Source organism: Stylophora pistillata, chromosome 1, assembly GCF_964205215.1.
Source record: "Stylophora pistillata chromosome 1, jaStyPist1.2, whole genome shotgun sequence".
Taxonomy (NCBI): Eukaryota; Metazoa; Cnidaria; class Anthozoa; order Scleractinia; family Pocilloporidae; genus Stylophora; species Stylophora pistillata.
The window spans coordinates 26,899,297-26,923,296 of record NC_142519.1 but is presented as its reverse complement, the minus strand read 5'-3'; the positions used below and the strand labels follow the sequence as shown (position 1 = coordinate 26,923,296).

At 37.5% G+C, this 24,000-nt stretch overlaps 3 protein-coding genes across 3 annotated transcripts; 2 read left to right on the top strand and 1 right to left on the bottom strand.

The window, feature by feature from the left end:
• Positions 1-2,206: 2,206 nt before the first annotated feature.
• On the top strand, positions 2,207-3,970 carry LOC148741892 (uncharacterized). Its single transcript, XM_088747003.1, has 3 exons — positions 2,207-2,480; positions 2,778-2,876; positions 3,389-3,970. Exons 1-3 carry the CDS (start codon positions 2,349-2,351, stop codon positions 3,677-3,679), a joined length of 522 nt encoding a protein of 173 aa, XP_088603129.1. The 5' UTR covers positions 2,207-2,348; the 3' UTR covers positions 3,680-3,970.
• On the bottom strand, positions 2,476-7,810 carry LOC148741891 (uncharacterized). The gene is made up of 2 exons (XM_088747002.1): positions 5,801-7,810; positions 2,476-5,263 (listed from the first exon to the last, which is right to left on the bottom strand). The coding sequence occupies exons 1-2, from the start codon at positions 7,684-7,686 to the stop codon at positions 4,444-4,446; spliced, it is 2,706 nt and encodes a 901-aa protein (XP_088603128.1). The 5' UTR covers positions 7,687-7,810; the 3' UTR covers positions 2,476-4,443.
• A 6,808-nt stretch (positions 7,811-14,618) lies between these two features.
• LOC148741890 (uncharacterized) lies at positions 14,619-16,697 on the top strand. Its single transcript, XM_088740664.1, has one exon. It carries the CDS (start codon positions 14,619-14,621, stop codon positions 16,695-16,697), a length of 2,079 nt encoding a protein of 692 aa, XP_088596790.1.
• Positions 16,698-24,000: the final 7,303 nt, after the last annotated feature.

Here is a 24,000-nt window from a genome sequence, read left to right as displayed (position 1 = left end):
CAATTTTTTTTAAATTTGCATTTCTGATTCACACGTTTGGCTGAAAAACAATTGTCGCGCCGGACCAAAATCCCAAATCGTCACACGAGTAAATAGAAATGCAAAAATCGTTCGTACGAGACAATCATACTTTCACAACAACGGTTTGTCAATAGCCGCATTTCATTGCACTGGTCTAGATATTCGCCTGCAGGTTCACGTTTTAACCGTATTTTTTGTCCATTTGCGAAACAATTCATCATCTTTATATATCTTTATATCTATTAAAATGAAACATGAACATCTTATTTCTTCGTGAAGAGTAAATTTAAACTGGTTTATAGAAATGAAAATTTCTTTAACCAAATCCGTTTCGAGAAAAAGTTCGTGACCAGGCATTAGTTTCAAAATATAAAACTATCAAACTAAAACAAGACTCGATCGATGGCACAAAGAAGCATATAAAATCTAAGATGGCACTTAACTGATCTTTTTGCTTCATAAATGGAAAAAATGCTTCCTTTTCTAAACAGAAATTCCTAAATTTCAGTTAAATCGGTATTTTTGACCAGTTTTTCTTGGTAGCATTTTGTATTCAGTCGTGTTTGTCCGACTGTCTATTGAGAGTAGTCCCAAAAAGGATTGTTCTTGATAGGTCGAAAATCACTGATTAGTCTGATTAGTTTGATTAGTTGGTACTGAAGTCAATTGGCTATCAGACTCGACTAGCATTCGTGTGTTGATCAGTCAGTTTAGGTCAGTCGGTAGGGTCGGGTTTGTTTATTCTGTTTGATCTGTCGGTGGCCCTGCTGGCTCTTTTTTTTTTTTAAGCCTCTGGTAAAGTGCAGTAGCTGTTGTCACCTGTCGAGGAGTCTTTTCTAAGTCGGTTAACCAGTTTTAAAAGTCCGTCGTTGGAGATAGTTCATGTAATACTGGACCAACATAGAGCAGCGTTCTGGTCAATAATGTAGTCTTGTTGTAAGTCGCTGGTGTTCTGCCATGTGATTTTTGACCAATGCCAACTTATCAAAATATTCCAATTTTGAATTCCATTTGGTGCTTAGTTTAAGTGCCATCTAAAGAAATATCACCTTTGTACGACATCAACCGAAATACAGCTGCGATACAATTGCAAAGCAAACAACAAAAATGAGCGATCATTTCTTCGAATCAAAAATTCTAGCTCCACCTCTCTGTATCCAGGTTTCTATAAACTTCCAATTGTTACTTTGGTTAACTCGATGTGACGAGATAATCTGATAAAATTACACCAAATCCCCGCTAGAAGTTCAACTAGATCGTACGACCGCTCAAGGGTTTGCATAGCAATCCATATCATAACTGCTTCCAAAAAATGGTGGCTAATACAACAGTATTCAACTACCATGTACTCCAGTTTTATCCATCACGTGACAATTGGTAAAAGAACTAAGTCTTCTTACAATAAAAAAACGTTTAGAGAGCTACCATTTTTGCTACTATTACACAATAATTTTAAAGTTCTTATCTTTGCAATATTCCACTAAACATTCAGTGATTCCAATGTCTTCTCTTGACCGCAATCTTTATCCTTCCATTCTTCTGACATCTTTAATTGCTTCTCCTGAGAATATAAGTTATGAATGTGATCAGGTAGTGATACTTTCTGATTTTAAATCATTCACCATTTATTTGCTCTTTAAAACAATTGGTGAAAAGGAAAAGCACCATAAGTTTCGAAATATAATTCGCTATGGAGCAAAGCCCGCCAAACTATTTTGTGGACGGGTCGCCACAAATCCACGTGGCTTCATTCAACTACAGAATGAAGTCATAAAAGAAATTTTATTGTTAACATCTTTCATTTAGCGGCGTACAAAAGATAAAAACCTTTCTCAAAACATTTTCTTTAATCGTAGGTTCTGCTCTTCTCGAAGCCAACACCCTTATTCATTCGAACTCCGACTTGACTTGCCCCTCACACCAAGAAACCGACACGTGTTAACACGTTCAATTGAGATGATACGACTCGTTTGGCTTTTTGCTAATTTTAAGGCAATAATATAAAAAGGAAATGCTCACCTTCGGTTGTAGTAACGGAAGACTGGATGTCGTTGCTCTTCTTTCTTGGTCCAGCGCCTTCACTCTTCCAGAGTACAACTTTATCTTCGGCACAACGGACGGCACCTCTTCACTCGCCGACGCAAATTTCCCTTTCGTAAACGGTCGTTGCCATTTGAAACGGTCGATGCCATTTCTCGGAACGGTCGTTGCCATTGAAAAGGGTCGATGCCATTTCTCAAACTAGCCGAGCAGACGACAGCCCTCGTGAATAGCTCGTACTCTGTTGGCACGCTCGGACGTCACTTCCGGGCAGTGTTGCTTATAAGATGGCGGAGCAATCCACGTGCGCGAGAGTTGAGCCAGCTGAAACAGAACGAACCCATTCTTCTTGTGCAGAAACAAAAAAAAAATCAGTTAAGAAGCCAACGGGGTGGAACTCCTTTATGCAGTCAGTTGCGGTGAGTTTGTTTTGTATTTCCCGAAATATTCAATCATTTTCAGCCTGGATAAAGTGCTTGTTCAAATAGTCTAAAACATGTTGTTTCCCTTACATCCTTTACATCCGATTACAAGTGATTAAGATTAAGTGATCAGAAATATCAGTGAAAAATAAACCGCATCTAAAATTTTCGTTTATGTCATTAACAAATATCTTATCTGTAAGTGTTGCACTTGTATTCATTATTCTTGTAGGCCTTGAAATTACATTCGATATAAGCTGATATAGTTTCCTCGTACTTTGTATCATTCCACAGCCAGATGTCAAGGAACAACTTGGAAAGGGGGCGGGAATCGGGCAGGTTTCCAAAGTGGTTGGCAATATGTGGAAGAAATTGCCGACAGACAGACGAAAGGTTAGTTATAAACTTCTAACATTGTGAATGTTTGTGTATTAACCCTGCCCCATTTCAGTGGACTGCTGTGTGGTTTACGTGGCTAACTTTGTAAGGACCGAGAGTGTAAATGTTCTCGTCAAACTTTCCAATTAAAAGTATTTTAGGTTATGAATGTTGATCTTGAATCAAGCTGGGACCTCAAGCTCAATGTCAATTTTGTAATATAATGTTCAGACTTGTTATTTTTCCAGACAGAACTCTTAAATATACCTTGGGGATAGCAAGGCCCATTATAATGTACCAATTAATTTAACCTAAATTTTAATTAGAAATAACCTACATGTGGCGGATCCAGGTTTTGAGGAAAGGGGGGGAGGCAAGGGGGTATTATCCTCAAAAAATTATGATAGAGGGTGAACAAAACTGTCTTTGCAATCTAGTTTATATAAAAAATAGGGGGGATCAAAAATACACGATTGTTCCCTAATATATTTCCCCCCTTTTAAAATATCATGCTATGATCTTCATAGGACTGGAAAGATAAAGCACAGAGCTTGAGGGAAGACCTTGATATGGGAATAGCAGAGATAAAAAAATGTCCAACCTGCAGCACCCAGTTCACAAGGGAGAAGGACTTCAAATACCACCAGAAAGGTTGTCATGAGTGCATTTGCGAGGAATGCAATGAATCGTTTGACCATGAGCAAAAGCTAAAGAGGCATAAAGACAAGAAACATAAAGACAGCAACAAGTGTGATCATTGTCAAAAGACTTTTGCAGAGAAACGAAATCTTATAAGACACCAAAAGTCACATGCTTAATTAACCTATCCTGCATTTAGTGATTTTAACTGGAGATGATTTGAAAAGAATATTGGATCAATCTATAATACATAATTGTTTTTGTTTTTAAATTATTATTATCGATTTTTGAAATTAATTGTGGTCATTGCAGCACATGTACATCATGTTACTGTTCAAACCAAATTTTAAATCATTACAATGTTGTGTTAGACTTTAACAAGAAAGAATGAATGAAAACTTATTTACAATTTCAAACCTTCAATCTTTTCAAAGTTTTACGTTTGTACAGCTTAATCTTCAGATAGACCACCCCCCCCCCCCCCACTTTTTGGGTGAAATAACTGGAGGCCCAGGCCTTAATTTACCTGAGTATTAGTTAGCGCCCCATGTGAATCAATGGCTGAATTTTGCTTATAATTTTCCTCAATCAGGATATCAGCAAACAAACCTTCATACCCACAAGGTACTATACGGTTGTATGGCATTGTACCAATTATCTGAACCCATGGAAGAATCCATAAGTTCTGGCACATGTACATCATGTTACTGTTCAAACCAAATTTTAAATCATTACAAATGTTGTGTTAGACTTTAACAGGAAAGAATGAATTAAAACTTATTTACAATGTCAAAACCTCAATCTTTTTAATAACCTTGTTGTTCAGGGGCAGATCCAAGGAGAGAGGTTTTTAATCTAGGCAATTTGCCTTAAGTGAATTTCCCTCTATGTTAAACATTATGCAAACATTCCATTGTTTATTCACTAAGATTTCTCTGTTTTCCTATTTTTTCCTTTGCATGTGCTTTGTCTTGGATTTCATAGTATGGGACCCAGACTTCTTACTACTTTTAGTGTTTGTTTGTACTGCTTTAGCCAAGTCATGGGTGCGCTTCCTCTTGGAGGTTGGTTCTTGTAGTTGTACTGGTCGCCCTTTTGATACAACCTGATGGCTTCCACTACCACACTTTCGTTTTCTGTTGGGCTGGACTCGGATCTTTTTTCCATTTCCGGTTTTTTTCACCTCACTGGACCCGAAAGAAAAAAGAGCGCTTGCCAAATTAGAATGCATAGATCTAGCAGCGGTTAAGGATGTTACCCTTTTTGCAAACCTGATTACACCTTTAGCCAAATTAAGGTCTCTTGAGCTTTGGAGCTTTTGAATTATTTTTTCACAAGAGTTTCTCAACAATTGTTCAGCATTTGCAATGGAATCATCCTCATCATCATCATTGCTCTGAGTTGGTTCAGTGGAATGTTCATCCTCATCATCATTGCTCTGAATTAGTTCAGCAGTTGAGCAGTTTGGCCCTTGTTGTGCTGTTTCCATACTAGTGGATGCCTCTGTTACAAAACCATTAGAACCATCAGTTTGTGATGTTTGTCCAGCATCACTAGAGCGTAATGGCTTATAGCAAGCAACAGGAAGTGTCTTTCCTATTGCTAGCCAGGCCAATTTCTGCCTCTCATGTGGGTTACTGACTGGAATAAAGTTTATGCAGTCTGCTAGATTTGCCACCCACAGGACATACTGGTGTTTGCATGGGCTCCCGTTTTTACCAACCGTGCAGGTACATATCCCAAGAGTCATGTCCACTGTATAACTGACAAAGAACCAATGAGACAATTCATAAATATCTCAATACAACTGGAATTTTTGTTTTTTCAATCTGTAATAGATACATTCTAGACCTTCAACTGGTTGATCCACTAAGATATTAATAGAAATATTCCTAACAGCAGAGTAAGGACTTGCTCTTACTCTGCTATAAAAAACTCAACACCCTGCCAAGAAGGGAAATTACTAAAGGTACCCCACCCCCTGGACAATATATTACTCATGTTTTGGTCTTCCTTATGCTAAATCAACATCCTTGGAATGCAGCATATGGATGAACTGCAGGAATTACATGTATCTCATATGTTATGCATGTTATGTCCCTATGTTTTATGTATTTTTGCTCCAAAGGGGAGGAGCCTAGAAACACTGCCCCCTCCCCCCCCCTGCACTGCTTCCCCTATCAAGATAATTTGAATCAGACAGTGGGGGAAAGATAGGAAAATAATGCCCACCCACACATGCCCTCTTGTACCATCAGAGCATTATGCTATTGTGACGGCTAAGAAAAAACACTACTGACCTGTGACTGCTATCTGAAGAGCTTCCAACTTTGAATACATTATTGCCAAAGTTCTCCACAGTTGAGAGGTAGGCATCAAGATCTTTTTTATCGGGGACTTTAAACCCTGTGCTTCCGTTTTTCCCTTTGCCAAAGAAACGATGTCTGTACACGCCATCAAAACTCCCATCAGCAATACTAAGGAGCTTATTCTTGTAGTGATCTTCTAAATCAATAGTCAGCTTGTCTAGAAGCCCAACAACATTGTACTCTTTAGTGCGCTGCAGAATTACATCCTTAAGAACCAAAAACTGAGCCTCAGCAAAATTGTTGGTGTGGTTACCTCTAACAAGCAGTTCAGTTCTAAAGCATAGAGCAAAAGATTCTTTGTCATTGTATAGATTTTGCAAATAGCTGACTAGATCTGGGTATTTCTTGCAACGGCTATCATTCAAAAGTTCACTGAAGCAGTTCTCAAAATCTTGTTTTGTCTCGGCATACAAGGACCTCTTGAAAAGGGTGAGAAAATAGGGTCTATCTGCTTGGCTGATACTGTTCTTGCTCTCGTGAAGCCATCTCCAAAGTTGTTGGAGCATGTGGAAGATGCAAAGAAGTAAAACAGATGTTGGCCAAACAGACTTCAGAGCATTTCTTTCCTCTTTACAGTTGTCTGTAAGGATGGCTTGGGGGCCTTGTTCCCGACCACGATCATTGAATGCATACTCTGGTAAACAGGACCGAAACATTTCAAAGCCCTGTTTAAGTGTACGCTCCTGCTCATCACTGGTGATCAAGATGCCAAGTGGAAGTGCTCCAGACACATTGTTTGTGCACATTAAAAACACTTTAAGATTGTGCTCTTCTGTATTAGAAGTAGCATCAACAAAAACCATCTCACCAGACTGCTGCACTTCCTTGTGTACACGGTTCATGAGAGGTGTTACAATAGCAATTATAAGAGGCGTATTATCACCTTCATATATCTGGTAACAAGTAGTAGCTTCAGGGTTGTCTTTCTTGTATTGTTCAAGCCTTTCGGCAAGTCTTTCAAACATCATAACGCCCTGTCCACCATACCTATCCTTACCAAATTGCGTGTAGAGGTAACTAAAGTCCCTTTTTCTTGGCATAACTGCCCGATTGGCCTTTTTCCTGTGAAATTCCAATTCATCCTGACATGATTCTTTGAGTTCTTTCAAGTACTGTTGCCTTGCGGTTGCTGGTGTATGCCCACTTTCAAACAGCTTCAAAACCCTTTCTGTGCACTCAGGAGAAAGGTCACGGAAATTAGAGGTCTCCAGAGTTTCAAGTGAATGGTTGTGGTCCCACTCTATGTCCACAGAACAACATCCCTCGCTGTCTATTTTGACTATCATCTGAAAGGGGCAATTGGTGTTCTTTACTCTGGCAGATGGATTCAAGTACAATTTCTGCTGTGGATCTTTACTTGGACTCCAGTTGCGAGTGTTGTGTTGGCATCTATAGTAGTTTTGCAACACATAGCCGCTTGTTGGTGCCTTCTTTGTCTTTAACTTCACTGAGATGCTGTTTATCACTTCATATTCGGATATCCATTGCTCCAGGTTTTCTTTCGTTATATCTTCGGTCAAAAAGTGCACTTTGAACTTTTCTCCATTTCCTGAAATTGCCTTCAGGTAGTAAAATGAATCATCTGGAAGCGAAGCCAGAAAACTCTCCTTTGTAATTTGGGTCGATTCAAAAGATTTTCTTTTCGATTCGACTTCTTTTATAGCTGAAGATATTAGATCTTTGAGAAAATTGTCGGGTTTGTCCGCCATTTTGATTTGATAAAAATCGCGATGGTTTGTGGGAAAGCTAGTCTGCATTGCTCTAATTGTCACGCATGTCGTCGGAGAGAGTCGGAAATATCGGTTCCTTCTTGGCATCGACCCTTACGATGGCATCGACCGTCATGAGAAATGGCATCGACCGTTTTCAATGGCAACGACCGTTCCGAGAAATGGCATCGACCGTTTCAAATGGCAACGACCGTTTACGAAAGGGAAATTTGCCTCGCCGACGGACGGCGTGGTTTGCTGAAAATTTTACATATTCTGATGAATATGGATTAACAACTGCAGCCAATAATTGGCTGATACGTCACTGATTAGGCGTAGAGATATGTTTGCACGCCCATCGATGAATGTGTGACGAATTCGTGCTTGCAAAAAAGGAATAATAAATCAGGCGTAATTGCATTGGGAAAAGAAAGCCTCATTTGTGAACCAAAGTAATAGATGAATAAAACATGACGGAGTAAGATTCGTTCACACAAGTTTTTTCTACTAAAGGGAACCTATTGTAAAAATAACGTAAATATGAAGAGGTTTTCCTTAAAAGAATAAAATAAATATCACTAGGAGAAATCAAACTTATTCTTTCACAATCTTATAAAGGAATGCAAGATTTTAAAGCAAAAAATGATAAAAGGTATCGTTGATTCCCCATACCGCGAGCGTAAGCGAGAATGGTGAGAAAAGTGATCGCGCTGTCATTTCCTCACAGAAGGAATGTTTAAATGAAAAGAAGGCGTATATGGGAAGAAAACACGGGTAAAGTTAGATATCCATCAGTGATGGTCCAGCCGGATCGCGTACCAAGATACGCAATTATCCCAAGCATTAGGATTAGGATTGATTCTTAACAAAAAAAAAAAACAACAAAATGACCAAAAAGAAAGGGATGGTGAATGAATATTAAAAGCTTATTTGAAATTCCATAGTTTTTATTAAGAAGGATTGCATCAGAATTTTCAGACGAGTTTTCGAAATCCATTATTCCTTAAAAATTTTGTCGATCCCGATATCAGTACACTGACCCCAGATCTCAGCCGTTTTTAACTCGTGGATACGGGAGAGATTTTTATAAATACAAAAATATCAATTTTGATGAGCACTGGCAGCATGAAAGATCTTCACCCTATAATTACGCGTCAGCTTCCCATCATGCATTGCTCTGTTGATGATCAAGTCAGTTATAGCTATTACAACTCCCATAATATGATCAACGCGTTCATGCTATAGACCAAATTTGACTCCTGGCCAGCTAGTTATGTAACCCTTATCAACCACACACGTGGCCACGTCGCGTTTTCCACACGAGTTAACGGAAGTGCGAAGCAAGTGCAATACGTGTGTGTCATTTATGAATTTCTTGAACGGTCAAATTTAACATGTTTAGTGTCAATCTATGAGCACTTGTCCCTTATTCAGAGACCTTATCGTGTGGAGAGGGCGGAGAATGAATTAATTAAACAAAAACTTTAAAAAAATAGAACATTCAACGAATTAGAGAAGAAGAGCAAGGCTGTGGTACTGATATTTTCTTATTAAGGTGAGCATTGGTAAATTCTTTCCTGTACTCAAAAAGGTAATCGTAAAGAAAGAAAAAGGAAACGAAGAAAAGAGAAAATTTTTGTTGCAAGGGAATTCGAACCTAAGACCACACGATTACTAAGGAGCCGTTGATCACACAGCGCAACAAGCTCTTCTGAAATGTAGTGAGACAAAATTACGTTTTTTGACAACTGGGTGAGATGAAAACTGAGGATCCACTGACTATGCCAGCGGGCTCAACTAATTTCTTTACGTCATGAAATTTATTGAGATAATAAAAGAGTAAGATATATCTCTGAGAATTTAACGAAAAGAAAAAAGTTCCGTACAACAAAGAAACATCAAATAAAATAATGTTATGATTGGAGTGGCTGCCAGGCACTTTGGTTGCGCCTTCGATCGCTGACCCCTAAAAACTCGTTTTGAACTTGAACCAATCATTTAAGGGTCTGCTGGTCTGGGAGCGTAACAGAGCATATTTGGGATAAATCGAGCTTAAACTTTTAGCCGATGTTTTCACTGAACTGCTTTTGCATTTTATTGTTTGACTTCATTATCCTCACTGCCATTTTTTCTCCTTTAACGGATTCCATGTGTGACTTCTCCCGCCTTAAAACTATGATTTTTCTAATCAAAGGATACTAGAAGTTTCCCTCTACATGTAAAGCACGGCAATAACCTCTCACAAAAGACAGCTGAAAATATCATGATGCAAATCCGATTGAATTTTGCCTTCCTCACCACACTCTTTGCTTCGTAGCTGTTAGTTGGTCTCATTGCGCAACGGGCTCTGTCTTCCCCACAGGAGCACACTGCATAATTGCGTTCAAACGAATCATTTCAAGAATTAGACCCAACGTGCACGTGAATAAATAACCAGACAGCATGTTCGCGAAAGTAAATTTAACATCTTCAACTGATACAAGTAAGAATTGCGTCCATTTCATTTTCTAGCAAACGCAAAGGTTACGAGTCCTTAAAGAGGGTAAATGGAGACGAGTGTATTTGTTATTTAGTTAGTGTTGCCATATGCTACTGTTGAATAAGACGAATTCTATGTTTGCTTTTGTATGTAATAGGAACTGTCTAAGAATTATCGCAGTTTAACAAGCATGCGTAGTAATGCTATAGTGTGTATCATAATATTATACTGACGCATTCGAAGTTCTTTCTTCATCTCTTCACAGGTTTCATGAAGACTGGCCACCCCAAGAAAGAAAAGAAAGGACAACTATGTGACTATTATACTTGGAGACGAAATGCGTGTGTAACTTTGTAAAAGTTGTCATCCTTGTGGTATCGACATCTTCTCATACGCATGTATATTAAGTCAGACATCTGTCGACCAAATTATTTACGTTTGAAAATAAATTGATTTTCCCTTTCCTAACTTTGTTATATTGTTAATATCATGTTTTAACAAAGATACTGAGTCAATGAGGAAAGGCAGAGAGTGCTAAGGGGTCAAAGTTTAGGGGATCAGGCTCATAGCATCCGGAACTGATTGAGAAATAATCACAAGAATATCTGGTGACTTTAATAACAATAGAATGTTCTTTGCGCAAGAGTCACGAGTTATGATAGAAAATTTAGTCTTCAGCGATCACTACAAGACGTGGCATCTTTCGCGAGTTCGTCCTACTTGTCCTCAGACCTGACACTCGCGGAAAATTTGACTCTCCCCCTCCCTTCCTTCTCCTTTTTTCGTTTATATGTTTGTGTATTCTGGGCACTCATCTTTTTTTTATCGTGCCCTCACCTACGCTAGAGCTTGACAAATTTAATATCGTTAATGATTAATCATAAAGGGTTTAATTTTTAGACAACAAACCGGCCATCTTGAGTGACCTAAATTGATCTCGACACAAACTAGTGTTAGAAGCTCGATACTGACAACGTCAAATCTATCAGAGTAACGTACACGTCTTGCAAGAGAGAGTGAAATTTCCTTCCAAATTTCTCCTTCCTCTCCACGCGGATACTTCCGCGGGCCTTTTTTTTCTTATTCGCTTCCTCTGGAAATCTGAAGCAACCCGAAAACTACGAATGCGTCAACTCACCTAATTCTGTTTTGTTTGACTGGCAATTAATTAATACGATATCATCAAACCAGTTTGAATACACTATAAGAATTCATCATATCAAATCGCATGAAAAGTACACCCCCGATTAGAGGGTTTATGAATATAAACATAACCATTTTACTGTATCAGGTTTCTCTTTTTTTCACATCGTCCAGTAGCATGAAATTCGTTCTTGTTATTATTATTGGAAAAAACATGTTTCGTTTTCTGGCTCTGCCATTCTTAATTGTGTAGACGAAAAGCTATATAAAGACCTAATGAAAGAACTTTCAACGATAAACAAACGATTTCTTTGAAAATACACAAATGGATGTATTGCTTTCTTACCTGTAATCACAACACAATCATCTTGCAGCGTTCAATCCACGTTGACATTATAATTCCTGAATTGATAATTGACTAATAATTCCTGAATTGCTGCAGCCTTCTAAGAAACAAAAGTTCACCTACTAAGCAATAATTGGAGAAAAATATTTAACAATTAGACAGGTAATTGCACCATATAATTCATGACAAAACGGAAAAATATAACAAGTGACTTAACGGAAAAATCCTTTACTCTGGAAGAACTATCGGCTTTATAACTGCGTGCGCTACGCGCGCTGTACGCACGTTAAACACGTTTTGCATGGGAAGGCTTTTGTTTTCAATAATTTTGATTAAACGCAACTCAGAAGCGAAAAGTTCGAGAAGATAAAATACACAAATTTCATCAAAACCAAACAACATTTTTTCTTGCTTGACCCTTCACTATAATTAATGAACCGAAGTTCGAACCTCTAACTAAGCGTAAATTCACTGCCATGATTGCTGCAATATCAAAAAGTGATTATGAAACTCGATTAGAAAATAAATGGTGGGTTCTAACAGTAAAACGCAACATCTACACCTAAGCAATTTGGTTTCTCTTTAGGATATATATAAGACGTAAAACATTTTAACCTGTTATCACATTAAAATATCGGCTTCAATTTACAATGCACGTTAACATCAGTAAACATCGATACATTCAGTTTTCAAAGAAGCAATTATTCATCAGCAGAGCGTGCGAGATAATGACGAAACAATCGGAAAAAATGTAACCCTAAGGGGACGCGAGATAATAACGAAACTTGTGAATCAAGTGCAACCCTAATGGAACAGGAAATCTTTACAAAGAAACGACTAAAAAAAGAGATGTAAAAGTGCTTAACATATTGAATTAAACATCAATTGCAATACAATCCTTTGCAAGCGCGAGAAAATAAGAAAATTTGGAAATAAAATGTAATATTATTAACGATTAATAACGATGAAATCGAATAAATGTAATCCTTAGAGTGCACTAAGATACGAACGAAACAAACAAATAAAATGTAATCCTAAGAGCGTGCTTCATACTAACAAAAAAATCGAATAAATATTAGCCTTTAGAGTACGCGAGATGCCAACAAATCATAAAAATAAAATTTAGTCCTTAAGGCGTGCGAGATACTAACAAAATAATCAAATGAAATATGTTCTTTAAAGTGCACAGGATATTGACAAAAAAAAATTGGTAGTAAAATCCGTAGCGTGCGTGAGACACTAACAAAAATATCAAATTAAATGTAATCCTTAGCGAGCGCTGGACACTGTAATCCTAATCCTAAGTGTGCGCGAGATACTGAAGAAACATACCATTAAAATGTAATCTTAAGTGTACGCTAGATATTAATGAAACCATCGATTGAAATCTAATCCTTAGTATGAGCTAGACAGTAACCAAACAATATATTAAAATGTAATTCTATGTGTGCGCGAGATACTGACAAACAATCCATTGAAATGTAATCCTATGTGTCCATGAGATACTAATAAAACATAACATTCAAATGTATTCCTAACTGAGCGGCAGATATTAACGAAACAATCCAATGAAATTTAATCCTAAATGTGCGTTCAATACTGAGGAAACAAATAATGTAAATATAATCCTAAATGCGCAGAAAATACTAAGGAAACAATCCATTGAAATGTAATCCCAAGTGTGCGCGAGATACGAACAAAGCAATCGATTAAGACGTAATCCTACGTGTGCGCGAGACAATCGATTGAAATGGAATCCTGAATGTGCGCGAGATACTAACGAAACAATCGATTAAAATATAATTAAGTCCTCTCTAGATACTAACAAATCAATCGATTAAAATGTAATCCTAAGGGTGCGGTAGATAATAACAAAACAATCCAATGAAATGAAATACTAAGTATGCGCAAGTTACTAACGAAACAGTCGATTGAAATGTAATCCTAAGAGTGCGCGAGATGCTTACAAATAAAAATAGAAGTGTAATGTCTAGTCTGTGCTACATACTAAAGTAATAATCCATTGAAATGTAATGTAAATGTTAGCTAGATACTAACGAAAAATCAATTGAAATGTAATCCTAAGGGTGCGCTATATGCAAACAAAACAATGGAATGAAAAGTATTCCTAAATGTTCGCTACAACCTAACGAAAATAACGACAGAAATGTAACCTTAAGTGTGCGCAACATAGTGACAAAACAATGGATTAATATGTAATCCTAAGTGTGCGCATGATACTAAGTGTGTGTGAGATACTACCTAAACATAATATTGAAATGTAATCGTTAGTGTCGGTGATTTATCAACAAAACATTAAGATTCAAACGTAATCTTAAGTGTGTCTTAGGTGTTAACGAAACATAAGATTGAATGTAGTCCAAAGTTTCCACGAAATAGTAACGAAACATAAGATTCAAGTTTAATCCTAACTGAGGACTTGATATAAATGATCGATTTAATTGTAAACCTTAGTGTGCGCTCTATAGTAATCAAACAATAGATTAAAATGCAATCCTAAGTGTGGACGAGATACTTACGGAAAATACGATTCCTTATTGTATGCGCGCCGTAATGGCTGCCACGTTTATAGGAGTTCCGCTGATTTTACTGATGCTAGGGTTTTTAAGCCTCCGTCTGGACTTAATTTTCACCTTGAAGCGTTCTCATTCAAGTTTGCTTTCTTTTGGCTGCTTTTTGTCGTCCGGTTGTTCAAGTAATTTGAGCTATTCGGCCGTTGGCTTTCGGTGCTCACAACGATGTGATGTTCACTCACCTAAACGAGCCGTTTCTCTTTGGAGCAAGCGTGGCAATTTGTGTCTCTATCTGCCTTCTGCTGTTTTCCCTATCGATCTTACTATCTACATGGATGTTCAGCGTAATCCTGGCCCTTCGAATTAACTTTGGAAATTCAATGCCTATCTTTGCCGAGAGAACATTTACCACATCAACACCTTCGATCCTTCTTCACACCTCCCCTCTGGCTTTCGTTTTATGTATTCCCCCTCGACTCTCTGTAACTTGAGTTCTTATACCTATATTTCACTGGAACTTCGTAATCATTTAAAGGCTATGTGTCTCTTGAAAAAGCGAAGAGGTAACCGAGGTGGACGGCGATACGGCAATAAAATTCCAGTTCGAATCAAAGCTCGTTTGGAGCTGAATTATGTGGATGGTATTTCTGCAAATCGACGGCGTTGTTTGTCCAATTTGGTTACCGTTTGTAAACAACCTTTTCACTCGTCGCTGAATACTTCTCAACACGATATATCTGCATTCAATAAAATCAAGTTTGCATTATGGAATGCCCAGTCCCTTCAGAAAAAATCTGGATCAGTATGCGACATCATTTCATCAAACCGATTAGATATTTTCGCCATCACAGAAACTTGGCTAAATTGCAAAGGAAACAACATCTCATTAGCCGAGATTTTAAATACATTGAAAGACTTTAAAGTCATCCAAATCCCCAGAGAAAACGCGAAAGGTGGCGGCGTAGCATTGTTTCTCCGGAAAGCCTTCACAATGACAAGAAACTCGGGCTCTAATTTTACATCTTTTGAACACCTAGACGTTTACATATCACATGGAAAGTTCAAAATACGTCTGGTCCTGATTTATCGTCCCCCACCATCGAAGAAGAACAAGTTAACAACACTGATTTTCTTTGAAGAGTTTTCCCAACTAGTTGAAATTTTAACGGAGGACTGCACTCATCCACTGGCTATTGTTGGAGATTTTAATTTCCATGTGGACACCCCAAACAATCAAGATGCTCTTAAATTCAACGATCTATTAGATTCTATGAACCTAGTCCAACATGTTGAAGGTTCTACTCACCGAGGTAACCATACCCTCGACTTGATTATCACTAGAAGGGAAGAAGAATTAATAGCTAATGTCCAAGTGCTACCTGACGTCTATTCTGACCACAAAGTGGTCAGCTGCACAATGAACTATTCCAAACCACCATCTTCAAAAGTACTAATCACATATAGATCTACGAAGACCTTGGATGCTACTAAGCTGCAAACCGATATCAATAATATCCTTTCAAAGATAGATTCCTTGTTTGAACCGTCACTGGATCACTTGATGTCTCTATACAATAGAGACCTTAAAGATATCTACAATACTGCGGCACCAATTCAGTCTAGATGGATTAAACAACGTTTCCATGCACCATGCTATAATCAAGATCTACGGCAAGTCAAACGTGAAAAACGTCCACTGGAGCGCAAATTAAAAAAATCCGGCCTGGTAGTTGATCAACAAAAATTTGAATCAAAATGTGTTGAATATAATTCTTTAATTGAAACAACAAAAATGCACTTCTATAAATCTCGGATAGAACAGACCGATCGGAATCAGCTCTTCAGACTTATTGACGGCTTCTTCAAGATAAAAAACACTGCGTTGCCTACTTATGACTCTCTTAAACAACTTACTGAAGATTTTAACAACTTTTTTATAAACAAGATTAGAGACATACATAAGGAACTATCCGACCTTTCGAACAACACCCATCTACTTCATAATATGGAAAAAAGAAATATTCACTGTGAGCTCTCTGAATTCATCCCACCGTCAAACAAGAATACTAAAGACGTTATGATGTCATTCTCGAACAAGACCTGCCCTCTTGATCCGATTCCAACACATATCGTTAAAGACAACATAAACTTATTACTACCTCTTATCAGCAAAATAGTTAGAAAACCCGTCGAAACTGGAGTCTTCCCAACTTCTTTGAAAACCTCACTGGTTCTTCCGAAACTGAAGAAACCTAATCTCGAGCCTGATTTGTTTGCCAATTATAGACCCATAGCCAATATTCCATTTGTCTCTAAGATAATTGAAAAGTCAGTTGCCATTCAAATTCAAAATCACCTGAACTACCATGGACTATTTCCTTCCTTACAATCTGCATACAAGAAACATCACTCAACAGAATCTGCTCTACTTAGAGTTAGTAATGATATTTTTAGGATACTTGACTCTCAAGGCGAAGTAATTCTGGTTCTACTTGATCTATCAGCAGCGTTCGATACCAAAGACCATCATCTTCTGCTCACGAGACTTAGGACATACTTTAACTTCACTGGAACTGTTCTTCAATGGTTCTCCTCGTACCTTCTTGATCGCTTCTAGCAAGTGACTTTTAGTGATTCTACATCCTCACCGCGATGCTTAGAATATGAGTACCTCAGGGCTCGATACTTGGCCCATTACTCTTTACTCTCTACCTGGCACCTCTTCAAGATGTTATACTTACTCGTGACTTAAATTGTATGTTCTACGCCGACGATACCCAAATCTACATCACTATTAAAGATCCTGAGCATTCTACCGAGTCTGTAAATATTCTTCAAGCATGTGTAAATGATGTTTTTGCATGGTACACTCAGAACATGCTGAAGAGCAATCCAGATAAAACTGAAATTCTGCATTTCACCTCCCGGTTCAAGAAGCAACCGTCATTGTTGGAGACCGTAACATTAGCAAATAGTGAAATAGGAATCAAAGGAAAAGCTACGAATCTAGGCATTGTAATGGATAAAAATCTATCTTTAACGATCATATCAATGAAACATACAAAAAAGCCATTTTTGCTATAAGATCCATTGGACGCATCCGTCGATACCTTCCCAATGATGCGTTGAAGATGCTAGTCAAATCCCTTGTAATTTCTAGACTGGACTATTGTAATAGCATTCTATATGGGATACCAAAGTATCAAAGGGACAAACTGCAGAGGATCCAGAATATCGCTGCTCGTATGATAACCGGAACACGAAACACTGACCATATCACACCTATTTTAAAGAACCTACATTGGCTGCCAATCGAAGCAAGAGTTATTTTTAAGATATTACTTATAACTTATAAGATCTTAAATGAGCAATCTACTAGTTATTTAGAACCTCTTATCATGAAGAATACCACCCATCAAGAACACTGAGATCATCAACTCGCTTACAGTTATGCATCCCACCTATTAAATCCAATTCCTATGGTGGACGCGCTGTTTCAGTATCTGCACCGAAACTATGGAACTCAATGCCCGAATATATTAAAAGAGCGGAAACAGTAGAAACATTCAAAACTAAGCTTAAGACATTTTCGTTTAAAAAACATTACTGTTAATTAATTACTTATTCTTATAATAATCTGTTGTTAGGCGCATTGAGATCAGAAATGCGCCCTATAAGCATCTACTTTATTATTATTAATATTATTCCAGTGTGATCTTAAGTGTGCGCCAGATACTAACGAAACAGTCGATTGAAATGTAATTCTAAGTGTGCGCGAGATACTGACAAAACAACATTCAATTGAATTCCTGTGTGTGAGTGAGATACTGACAAAACAATAAATTAAAATTTACTCAGTTGATTAACAAAGCGTTACAAGTTGAATTTATAAGTACATGCGAATTAAGCTAGTAACAACAGGAAACGTGACAATGCGAAAATTTTAAGGATAGCTCTAGATTTACACGATGTAATTGTTGATTCAAAGAAGGTTGTTCTCTTTGAATGTGAATAGCTTCTTTTATCTTGAGTTGGAAACTCGTAGATGCGTGATCTAAGATATGGAAACAATCTACTGAACACAAGGCGTGAAAATGTTAGTTTCGCCGACATAACAGGCATTACAGCCCGCACATGCAAACTTGTAAACCACACGCGAACGAAGCCCGCCAGGGACAGGGTCCTTCACGCCAAACATGTTGCCTATCTTAAATGAGGAAAGAACTAGTTTGTATCCAAATCATTGCAATAGCGTTTGATAAGGTGACGAATCTTTTTTTTGGAGTGACGACAGAAGAACGGCCAATGTAGGGTAGTTTAAAGTAAAATATGGGTGAAGTGGGGAGGGAACCCCGGGCACAATGATCACTTAGGGTCCCAGTAATGTAGCGGTTTGCAACTTTTTCAATTAAATGAGCAGGGAAAAGATTCTTTTTTAGGATTTCCATAAGCTTAGTAATGTCTTCGTATAGCCCCAACCAGGTGTTGTTAATCTTATAGGCCCTGTCAACAAGAGTCCTGATGAGACCCACTTTGTAGGAGTACGAAGTGAAACTGAAATAATTAGTTAATAAACAAGTAAAGGTTTTCTTACGGTAAACTCGAATTAGAAAAGATTTGGGGTTATTGTTGTCAACTTGAACATCTAAAACAGGTAACTGATGATGAGCTTCTTTCTCCATAGTAAACCTAATGTTGGGGTGTCTAGAGTTGATGTATTCGAAAAATATGATGGCATCATGTTCTGAGTGAATAAACAAAAAGTGTCATCAACATATCGGCGATAAAATAAATTTTCAGAGCCATGAAAATTTCCAACCACAGTTTTTCATGATGCTCAGTGTGCGCTGGATAGTAATCAAACAGTAGAGTAAAATGTAATCGCGAGTGTGCACGAGATACTAACGAAACATAATAATCAAGTATAATCGTAACTGAGAGCTAGATATAGACAAAACAATCGAGTAACAGAAAATCCTTCGTATGCACTAGATAGTAACCAAACAATAGATTAAAATGTAATCCTAGGATACTAACGAAACAATCCGATTCACATGTAATTCTAAGCGTGCACTAGATACTAAAAAAACAAACGATGGAAATGTAATCCTAAGTGCACACGAAATACTAACGAAACAATGCAATCGAAATGTAATTCCAAGTGTGCGCAATATAATAATTAAATTATTATTATTATTGTTATTAGATACCAACGAAACAATCGATTGAAATGTAATCCGCTGTGTGCGCGAGATACTAACAAGACTGTAAATTAAGATGTAATGCTATGTGTGCGCAAGATACTAACGAAACAATCGATTGAAAGTAACCCTAAGCGCACACGAGATACTAACAAAACAATTGATTAAAATGTAATCTTATGTGTGTGCAAGACACTAATGAAACAAGCGATGGAAGTGTAAGACTATGTGTGTGCAAGATACACATGTAATCTCATGTAAGTGGGAGATACTAACGAAAAAAAATTGAAATGTAATCCTAAGTGTGAGCTAGATAGTAACCAAACAATAGATTCAAATGTAATCCTAAGCGCACGCGAGATAATAACAAAACGATCGATTAAAATGTAATCCTATGTGTGCGCAAGACACTGACGAAACAAGCCATGGAAATGTAAGATTACTTGTGCGCAAAATACTAACGAAACAATAAATTGAAATGTAATTCTAATTCTGAGCTATATAGTAACCAAACAATAGATTCAAATGTAATCCGAAGAATGCGCGAGATACTAAGAAAACAATCGATTGAAATGTAATCCTATGTGTTCGCTAGACACTAACGAAACAAGCAATGGAAATGTAAGACTATGTGTGCGCAAGATACTAACGAAACAATCGATTGAAATGTAATCTTATGTGAGTGGGAGATACTAACGAAACGAAATTGAAATGTGGTCCTAAATGTGCGCGAGATAGTAAGGAAACATATGATTCAAATGTAATCCTATGTGGCGCTAGATACTAACGAAAAAATTTATTGAAATTTAATCCTAAGTGTGTGCAAGATACTAACAAAACAATCGATTGAAATTAAATCCTAAGTGTGTGCTAGATACTAACGAAACAAACGATGGAAATGTAATCCCAAGTAACGCGAGATAGTAGCAAAACAATCGATTCAAATGTAATCCTATGTGCACACAATGATACTAACAAAACAGTCGATTGAAATGTAATCGTTGGTGTGCGCATGTGATGTCAGGGACAACAGCTTTCAAAAGGAATGCTCTGTAAACTATAATAAGAACCCTGAATTTAAATATTTTAAAATTATTTGATTCCTCTTTTAACTATTACTGTATACCATTTTTAGCCTTATGACAATTGTATTGTAAATTTCTGTTTTTGCTTATTTAGACATAGTACAAGTACATAGTACATAGTACATAGTACATAGTACAAGTAGGTCCACATCAGCTGTACAGTTGGATATTTTTAAAACCTACTTATCAAAGAAATGTATGTATGATATCGCGTGAATCGCGAAGCGATGAGTGCGATATCGGTTTTCAAGTGCAATTGAACGCTAAATTCACGAGTCAAGTAATGGATTTTCCTTGAGTCGCTTAATATAGAATAAAAATAAGAAGAAAAGAAAAGAAAGCAATATTACTTATAGTTGTTATATATAGGTAGATGCGTAACAATGTCACTTAGCTTCGTTTTCAACTCGCAATTCCACGCTCAATACCCCACTTCGTTAACCAATCAGAATGCGAGATTTTATTCAGTGATGCAACTGTAACCAAAATATTGATGGTAATGAAATACGTATTATGCGCTGGATAGTAATTAAACAATAGATCAAAATGTAATCCTAAGTCAGGGCGAGATACTAACGTAACATAAGATTTAAATGTAATCCTAACTAAGCGCCAGATATTAACGAAACAAAAGATTGGGAAATGTAGTCTTAAGTGTGCGCGAGATACTAACAAAACAATGAATTAGAATGTAATCCTATGTGTGCGCAAGATACTAACGAAACAAGCAATGAAAATGTAATCCTATGTGTGCACAAGATAACATCGAAACAATTGATTGAAATGTAATCCTAAGTGTGCGCAAGATACTAACGAAACATCACATTCAAATGTCATCCGAACTGAGCGCTAGATATTAACGAAACAATCGAATGTCATGTAATCCTTCGTGTATGCTAGATAGTAACCAAATTATAGATTAAAATGTAATCCTAATCGTGCACGAGATACTAACGAAACAATCGATTGAAACATAATTCTAGTTTGCGCGAGATACTAACGAAAAAAATGATTTAAATGGAATTCTAAGTGTGCGCGAGATACTAACGAAAAAAATGATTTAAATGGAATTCTAAGTGTGCGCGAGATACTAAAAAACAACCGATTACAATGAAATCATGTGTGCCCGAGATACTAACAAAAGCATCGATCAAAATGTTATGCTATGTGTGCGCAAGATACTAACAAAACATTCGATTGAAAGAAAGGTAATCCTTGTTGTGCGCGAGATACTACCAAAAAAATCGATTGAAACGTAATCCTGAGTTTACGCAAGATACTAACAAAACAAACGATTGAAATATAATCCAAAGGGTGGGCGAGATAGTAACGAAAAAATATATTGAAAGTGTTCGCAAGATACTAACGAAACAATCGATTAATGTGTAATTCTAGGTGTACGCAAGATGGTAACGAAACATTATATGGAAATGTAATCGTAACTGAACGAAAAAATCGATTGATAAAATCCTTACTTTGCGCTAGATAATAACCTAATAATAGCCGAAATTGTAATCCTAAGTGTGCACGAGATACTAACGGAACAGTCGATTGAAATGTAATTCAAAGTGTGCGCGAGATACTTAAAGAAACAATTGTGTGCGCAAAGTACTAAGGAAACAATCGATTGAAAGTAATCCTTAATGTGCGCGAAATACCAACAAAACAATTGATAAAAATGGAATCCTATGTTTGTGGGAGACACTAAAGAAACATAGGATTGAAATGTAATCCTAATTGTGCGCGAGATAGTGAGGAAACATAATATTCAAATGTAATTCTAACTGAGCGCTAGATACTAACGAAAAAATCGTTTGAAATGTAATCCTATTTGTGCGCTAGATAGTAACCAAACAATAGATTAAAATGTAATGTTAAGTATGCGCGAGATACTAACAAAACAATGGATTGAAATGTAATCCTAAGTGTGCGGTAGATACTAACGAAAGAAACAATGGAAATGTAATCCTAACTGAGCGCTTGATAGTAAGCAAACAATAGATTAAAATGTAATCCTAAGTGTGCGCGAGATACTAACGAAACAATCGATTGAATGTAATCATGTGTGTGCTAGATACTAACGAAACATAAGTGTAATGAAATCCAGACATTACCTGATCATACACAATTCAGTCTGATTGATATCTCCGAAACTGGTGCCGAGACCCAATGTCCAAAGAAGAAGTGAAATTATGCATCTGAATATATGCATTCTGGAATTCCTCTTCTACTTGCAAATCTTTTGAAGGCTCTCAAAAATGCGCGGGCTGTTTGATCCACCACTAATTCAAGATGTACTGCTCGTATTGTTGTGCAGATGAATAGGGAGACGTAGACTTTTGCGACTTCTTTGTTAGCGCTACGCACCTATAATGGCTCGGCATGGTCAGTTCTCGTTACTTGAAAGGGCTGAGACTTTGTGACTCTGATATCTGGCAATGGAGGAGTTAACTGAGCGAAATGGTGGTCCTTCTACTTTTCTACAGGTCACACACTTGCTTATTACCTTTTTTACTGACTGTCTGCCTTTAGGTATCCAATACGACTGTCTCAGTTCTGTTAAAGTTTCACGTACGCCACCGTGCAAAACCAAGCAGTGAGTTGCTCTAAGAATCAGGGTTGACAAGCGACTCTCCTTCGGTATCAATATTGGATACTTGGTGCTATGTGATAGTTGTGCGTATTGTAGTCGTATCAAGCCATCATCATCTAAATAGACTCAAGTTGGTGTATGATTACCGGTTGTTTGCCTTTAGCTTCGTGTTTGATTTTCGATAGGATGTCTCCATAATAGAACTGTTGTACAGATTGGAGGAGAACGATGCGAGCGTGTTTCATGTCTACGGCAGCGACTGTGTTAAAATTTGTTTTCTCTCCCAGTTTTGCGGTGAAAAGGATGACGGGCGAGGTAACGCGTTGTGTCTTGTAAAAGGTACTGTATTTGGTGATATCGATGACGTCCAGTAAATTCGCGCTCGTTTGTGAGTTTGCAAAATTAATGCTTATTGATTGGGTCTCCGTGTAATTTTCGATGTTGTCTTGCAACTGGTTGTCGGGAACTGATGGCCATTTCTGTGTTGGCTTCATAAGCCATGAGGGCCCTTGATTCTAATTCTGCAGTTTAGATATAAAGGCTTTAGCGTCCATTCCCCTAATAATGAAGTCCGCAGGATTGGATGTGGTCGGGCAGTACTTCCACGTACTCTGCGGGGTAAGATCTCTAATCAGTTGCACTCGATGTCGAATAAACTTTTGTTGTAGAGGCTTTTATGAAGATATCCCTTATAATACAATTTGTGAGTCACTCCACAATATAATTTGAGAGTTGCAGAATTTTGGAAATAAGGTATTTGACAAGTATTTAGATAATTCTGCTCCAAGTACTGCCGCAAGTAGTTCTAATCGTGGCATCGTTTGTGGTTTTATGGGTGCTACTTTTGCTTCTGGACATGACAAAGGTACACTGTGTCTCACTTTTCGGGGTACTTCCTCTCAGGCAGGCCACCACTCCGTATGCTAGTTGGCTGCTGTCACAAAACATGTGTAGTTGTTCTTCACTGGCAATATTATTGAAATATTGTCTGGGTATTTCCAATGGAGTCAGACCTTGTAGTTCATTCAGCCATTTAATCCA